Source organism: Metopolophium dirhodum, chromosome 1 (assembly GCF_019925205.1).
Source record: "Metopolophium dirhodum isolate CAU chromosome 1, ASM1992520v1, whole genome shotgun sequence".
NCBI lineage: Eukaryota > Metazoa > Arthropoda > Insecta > Hemiptera > Aphididae > Metopolophium > Metopolophium dirhodum.
In genome coordinates this window covers 83990534-83998370 of record NC_083560.1, presented here as the reverse complement: position 1 = coordinate 83998370, position 7837 = coordinate 83990534, and the positions used below count along the sequence as shown (strand labels likewise).

At 29.4% G+C, this 7837-nt stretch overlaps 1 protein-coding gene across 1 annotated transcript; it reads left to right on the top strand.

Moving 5' to 3' along the window:
- The first annotated feature begins 7036 nt into the window (after positions 1-7036).
- LOC132942833 (uncharacterized) lies at positions 7037-7837 on the top strand. Its single transcript, XM_061011489.1, has 3 exons — positions 7037-7433; positions 7476-7549; positions 7628-7837. Exons 1-3 carry the CDS (start codon positions 7037-7039, stop codon positions 7835-7837), a joined length of 681 nt encoding a protein of 226 aa, XP_060867472.1.

The window sequence follows — 7837 nt, the reverse complement described above, 5'->3', positions numbered from 1 at the left end:
ACATGAGAAATTGAGTGAATATCAAATTTTGTAAAAATATGAATTTCAAACGCTCATAAAAATTTAATTAGGGGCCTTCTATCAAATTTTCAAGCTTTTTTACCCAACAGATAAAATTTTATTGATATTTATAGAAAAAAAAACTAAAAGTAATGGAAACTGAAAATGTCCATAAACAGCTCAAAATATTTGGAAAATATTAGTATATAAACATAGTGTTATGGTGTATAGAAAATTCTAATATAAACATTCAGTCAAAATTTTATGTACGGTCAGTTGTTTTAGAGTTGCACCAAAAACCAAATCGATTTTCTCGAAAACAGATTTTGCGTAAAAATTCCCGTTTTTCCTTAATTTTTCTTTTGTTTTTCACGTCGCTTTTGAAAACTACTGGGAAATTTTTACTTTTGACCCCCTAACGTACCAACTAGATTCACTTTTCTATCAGAAAAGTTACTGTTGAAGAAAATCCAATCACTTTTTCTGTCCTAAAAGGTGATGACAGACACAAAAAAATAAAAAACGCATCATTATTAAATCAATATATTCATTGCTTCGCTCAGAATCTAAGAAAACACATATCATTGTAAAATCAATACATTCATCGCTTCCGCTCAGAATCTAAAATTAAGAGATACGTTTACATCACCATTTAACTTTATGAAAATAATTACTAACAAAGTTAAAACAACAAAACAAAATGATAATATGAAGAAAGAATATCACAATGTATTACCTTTATTCCAAACTTCGAACAGAATAAATATAATATATTTTGTTCTGTAAGTTCGAGGTCTGAAAAAACTTAGACAAGAATTAATTTAAGTTTTACTGCGATGTTACATTATTGAGTTTAATGTTACTGAGCGCGCCCAAGTATTTTAACGTAATTGTATTTTATGAAGCGAAATAATTGAGGTTTTTTTATATAGGTGCAAATACAGTCCACCCAATAAGGGTATTTCATCAAATATTTAACTTCTGTTCAATTACTATAAAAGTATTTAATATTGTAAATATTCTTAAATATTCTTTGTTACCCGGAAGGATGGAACCTAGGTACGCCTTCATGACCAGAGGATAGGCAACATAATATGCTGCACTGTCCAAACGGGTTAGGGGTTCTCTGTTTTATTGTGTAATAATAAAATTAAGACTCATAGAGTTGCTCAAGTAAGCAATAATAATAATGGTTTGCCATTAGTGACACACTATCAATAATACCTAACAATAATAAAAAATATCCCTGCGTACATGCGATTACCAAACCACAGCTTCAGACGAAACAACTCACTAATAATTTGTCAACTGTAGCAAACAATAATGACTCAAGAATAGAGTATCGGATTCAAGGGGGGAGGAGGCCCCCTCCCCCCCCCCCCCCCCGTAACAGTTATATTATATTAAATTTGTAGTTGTAGGGAATAATATGAGTTAATAATACTTATGTGTTATATTGTATTTAGACCAAATAGACCAATAATTGCGATAATGTTGATACTTGATTTTGATTTGCTTATATCTGTATGTTATTTTATATTTAGTGTTCATTGTTTAATAACTTTTACTATATAATAAAATATTGGAAAAAATTAATGCATTGTGCATTTAGTACTCTGTGTAAGGTGTACCCTAGTTGTGTAATGTGTATGTATTGTACATCGTAGTGTCGTTAGTCAGTTGTCATTATTTCATAATATTTCAAACATAATGTCACAAAAACGTCAGATTGATTTTTCACGTCCTTTTTAAAAAAAAAAAGCTAAAGTAAATGACGATATTAATACTCCTTTACTTGTACTAGTACTACTGGTTTGGCAGTTGAAGAAAAATCAGATTTGTTAATTCGTAAAGATCAAAAAATGCTTTATAAATATTTTGGAACACTGTCGCTGCGCACGAATCGCTGCCATTTTATAAAATAGCACTGTAAGTCCGCAACACAATTTTTTTTTTGAAACCTTAACTCTGCACAATACATTTTTTTTTTTTTTGATACCGTAACTCCGCAAATGATATTTTTAAAATTATATATCATATAATACGCGTAGATCAAATAATAATAAATAAAATATACAATTTAAAAATATATTCTTAAGTAGTAGTCATATCAAAAAATATTAAATAATATATAAACATTTTAATGGCAAAAAAAATACTTCAACTAAAAGATCAACCTTAACATAGTCGCATAATATAATAATAAATGTATATATTATTAAACGAGGCTAAACATTTTACATATTCATATCTGTCAATTGTATTTTCATTAGCTACATAATTAAATTTTTTATTTATTTGTTCATGTCTAATACTATCCTACATCCATTTTTATCAACCGAATTCATTTTACATTTCTCAAATTGCTAATAATTTGTTGAATAAAAATGTTGATTTCAATGTTTTCATGCGAATGCGCAATGTACCTGATTCTCGTGAAAAAACATTGTCAATGACAATTGTATTTAATTTTGATATACACGACTTAATGATGCATTTCCATCCGATTTCCCCAGACTTCAACTCAGTAGATTAAGTACTTGAACTTATTTTTCACTAATAATATATATTTTCTTTATGTCACTGTTTGTTTTTAATGAAACAATATTTAATGTTTAAATGTTTTTGTACATTTTATAATTACTGTCGAGTCGTTGAGTCACACAGCACAATATTTACAGGACACACACAACATACACAATATAGACAACACATGCAGATATATACAATTAATCGGTACACAATAATGGTTAGACATGATGAGGAGGAAATCTTGGTCGACAGACTCGGCATTCACAATAAGTCGATTTAGAGGAGTGACATACTTGGTATAACTTTTATACTCTAGAGTTAAATTATAAAGTTACTTACAAACAGCACGGGGTCCGCGATCTACCGCAGTTAGATTGCCTACCTGATAATATACTGCTGCGAATCAGAATTTTTATTCCAGGTAACAGAAAAGTTAAGATAAATTTTGAACATCATACACCGAATATTAAATAACGAATTGAACAATAGTCATATAGAGTGGGTGCATTTAACGGGAAACGAAGTGCACAGGATCAGCTAGTATATATATATATATATATATATTATATAAATATAATATGATAGGCTGGGCTGGGCATTAGCAAGTTAAAAAGTTAGAAGTTAAGTTAATTTTAACTTATTAAAATACTAACTTAACTTTTTAGTTAGTAGTTACTAGTTATTACTAGAACTTACTTGTTCGGTGTTTTAATTAACTTAACTTTAATTTAACTTATTTGCCTCTACATAAACTTAAAATCAACTTATATTTCTCTCTATTTTCCAAATTAAGTTAATTTTGAATATTCCTATTATCCAGAAAAATATTTTGTGTATAATAATTATTTTAAGTTCATAGGGTAAAGAAAATATTATCTGAAAACAATACGGAAAACAATAAGATATATTTACAAAGAACTTCGTATTTATTTTTAAAGATAAAAACTAATATAGTTACTTATAAATATTAATACAGGGGTAACATTAGTCGCCCGTATGAAGATGTCGATGCCATGAATTATATTTATAAATCATAATACCTATTCATTAGTTATTAATTATTTTTTATTAGTACAATGAGGGGGGGGGGGGGGTGCTGTACCTTTCCCCTGTCTAGTAGTGTTGTTAATACTTGACGATCACTGCGTCTTTTCGTAATGTTTGCCCAACCATGTTAACAACACGAAGCCAAACAGCACAAACCAGGCGGCCCAACGGGGTTTTATCAATTGGCTGCATCCGAATTGCATGCCAAAAAAAAAAAAATGTCCAAATTGCATGCCGTCTCTTGTAGGGGTTTGTCCGAATTGCGTGCCATCTCTTGGAGGGGTCTGTCCGAATTGCATGCCATCTCTTAGAGGGCTTTGTCCGGATTGCATGCCGTACACCACACGTTTATTTACTATCATTCCATTCCAAGCTGAATAGCATGTTTTACTCCCCAAGTCCTAATATTTTTCAATTAGTTGATGTCTTAAAGCAAGTACAATGTGATATATATGTAAAATTGCGTAGTTCAAATTTAAGTAATAGACGCCGGGAAATATTAGAAAAAGAAAAAAGTATAAGTTTAGTGATGACGGAATTTCAAAATAATGAAATTAATAGACTTTTATATGTAGAAAAGTTGGCATACATGTCATTGCCGACAACAAAATAAACAAAACTAAATTTTTGTAAAGAGTTTTATTTTATGATTCTTATTCACAGTGTCACCTTCTACAATATTTATATGTTTTATTGTAATGTAACAAAATCACGATCCTCCTCCAGTTGAAAAGTAAGTTATTTATTCGGATATACCCCTCTAAGAGATGGCATGCAATTCGGACAGACCCCTCCAAGAGACGGCATGCAATTCGGACGACCCGATTTATATTTATTTTTTTGGCATGCAATTCGGATGTACCGTATCAATTCCGCCGTTTTAATATCAATTCCGCCGGCTATCGATTCCGCCGAGCTTTTTTATTTATTGATTCCGCCGGCTATCGATTCCGCCGAGCTTTTTTAATTATTGATTCCGCCGGCTATCGATTCCGCCGAACTTTTTTATTTATTGATTCCGCCGGCTATCAATTTTGCCGGAAATTTGTTTATGTTGATTCCGCTGACTGTATATTTTTTAATCAATAGTTTATCAATTTTTTTAAGTTTAATCAATAGTTAATTAATTAAAACCTAACTATAATTTATTTTAAGTTTAAATACTTTTCAAAAAAACATTTCAAAAAATAATTCAAACATTTTTGTAAAAAAAATGTATTAAAATAGTAAAATAATGTTATACAATTTATTTAGTTAACGTCAAAAAAGCAAAAATATTGTAGTACAAATGAAATAAATAATAGTAAATAATAATATATGAATAATACAGCAAAAATTATTTAGAAAAAATAAAATAAATAATAGTAATAATAATATATGAATAATACAGCAAAAATTATTTAGAAAAAATAAAATAAATAATAGTAATAATGGTTAAAATGTAATAATAATATTAATTGATTTATTTTTCAGAATAGTGCTTAGATGCCAGTTTTATATATTTAAATCTATCAATTTTTTTATTTAAATAGTCTTCAAAAATTGTTTCTATATATATTTTTTTTTTTCATACATTTTATTTTTACTTATTTTAGTATTATCGAGCCCTCTTATTATTATATATGTATCGGTTTGAATTTTTAAATTTAATACATGCGAAAACAAAAATATATTAGGATGTGCTTTATTGAATTGGGTATTAAGTTTTGAATGAAACGATTCGCAACTGTTTGTTGTTCGTTCGGAAGAAATTGAAGAAGAAGCCCACATTTTCGGATTAAATTTTGATGTTTCATCAATATAATTATCACATATATAATCGCAGAATTTTTTTAACCTTGGGTCATCAGGAACGACTGACATAAAATCTTCAATAAAGCTTTCACTTACTTCTTCTGCATTTAATAATGGCAAACCGAATATCCATTTCAACCACTGTCCAATTTCGCTGTTGGAATTCTTGTATTCAATTGATAAACCTATAATATAGTTAATGTATATAATATATAATATATATGCAAAAAAAAAATAAAAAAATAATATAAGTAATTACCAAAGTTTTGTATATGTCGCCACCAACTTTGAGTCAGATGAAATCTGCATCCAATTATTTTAATTTGAGGCCATACAAATTTTGCTCCTACATGTATAGCTTCTTCAAAGTCAGCAATAAGTGTTGTTGGATTGAAATGTAAATTTTTTGATGAGCATTTTTCTACAACACATCTAAATGCGCTAGCATAGGTATTTGCACTTTTGTCCGGCAGTAAAAAGAACGATAATGGAACATAATGTCCATTTTTAAAAATATGGATAGTAAATAGTTGGTAAAAATATTTAGGGCAACTATAAAATGTACCATCTACAAATATTTTATCACACGAACAAAGTAATTTCAAATTTGAAATTGTAGAGTAAAATAAAATATTATTTGTAAAGTCTACATCGAGTAAAAAATCTTCATTTTCTATTGTTGTAATCTTCCGATTTTTCATTACTTCGATGACTTCATAAATGGTTTTTGGTAATTTTGGATAAGAAGATCGACGAGACCGGGAATGCGATGGAGGACCTAACCTGTATAATATATTAAACATCGAATAGTTAATGGTCGTGTGAATTCTGACGACAGTCGTGCGAATTCATGCGAATGGCGTGCTAAATATTGGTATAGTCAAAGTCCTAAAATTCGCAGAATTTATATAATGGGCCGGGCTGGCGCAACGGTAAAAACACTAAAATTGTTTTTTAACCGTAAAAAAATGTGCGAATTCCGGGGACAGTCGTGCGAACCATGCGAATGGCGTGCTAAATATTGGTATATTTAAATATTCGATATCTATATTTTTTCTTTTGTGCCGGGCTAGCGCAACGTTGCGCCAGCCCGGCTCATCAAATTTTGGATTTAACCGTTAAACCAATATCATGCAAATTCTAATTTTAGTCGTGCAAATTTATGCTAATTGCATGCTAAATATTGGTGAAAAAATTTTCCAAAATTTCGAAATGGGCCGGGCTGGCGCAACGTACGTGAAACAGTCAATAATAATGATTATTTAGACTTGTTATCGGAATATGGCTTCTGCTCATTTATTAATGTTAATACAAGATTACCAGTGGGTCAAAATCACAGTTGTTTAGATCACATTTTCATTAGAGATAATTTTAACTCACCTAGCAATATAAACGCAGGTGTTTTACTAACTGATATTACCGACCATTGCTGAACTGTTATCTCTATCCCTGTTCCAGTGAAAACTAAAAGCGTTAATAATATTATCAATGTCATTAATTATGATAATCTTAAACTTATTTTGTGTAATGAAAAATGGTCTAACGTCTATGGCTCTAACTCCGCAAACGACTGTTTCACTGAGTTTCTGAAAATAATTACCAATGCAGTTATTAAATCCTCAACAACTAAGAATTTAAATTCAAAAAACAAAAGATTAAAAGAATGGATGTCCAAAGGCCTGTTATGTTCAGTACGTCACAAACAATACCTTTCCATGAAATGCAAAAAAACCCTAATAACGCCAAACTTATATCACATTATAAAAAATACAAAAACACATTTACTAAACTTCTGAGACTCGCTAAGATTAAATTTTATGAAAATAAATTAAGAGAAGTTTCATCTAGTCCTAAATTAACTTGGAAATTGATTAATGAGATCTCTGGTGATAATACTAAGAATAAAGATACAATGAAATCTATAATAGTGAATAATAATCTATTAAATATAGATGATAATCCCAAAGAAGCGGCAAATGAGTTTAATAATTATTTTACTAATGTTGGCGAAAATTTGGCTAAAAGATTTAGGAAAAATCCTGATTTAATTTTCAATCTGCGTAATGATAACATTTTTTATTCTTTTGATAAGTATTTTCTAGATAAAGTTGATGTGTCCGAGCTAAGTTTAATTATACTTAAGTACAAAGATGATACTGCGGCCGGTTATGATAAGGTTACAGTTAAAATTTTAAAAAACATTTCTGAATTTATTGTTTCTCCGCTTGCATATATTTATAACTTGTGTATACAGACTAGTACTTTCCCGGACGACTTTAAAATTGCAATCATTAAGCCTTCATTCAAGGGTGGTGACCACAAAATCTTAAGTAACTATAGACCGATATCTATGTTAACCAATTTTTCAAAAATATTTGAAAAAATAATAAAGTCTAGGCTAATTTCCTATCTCGAAAATAACAACCTGCTTTCCAAAAATCAATTTGGATTCGTCCAGGCTTAA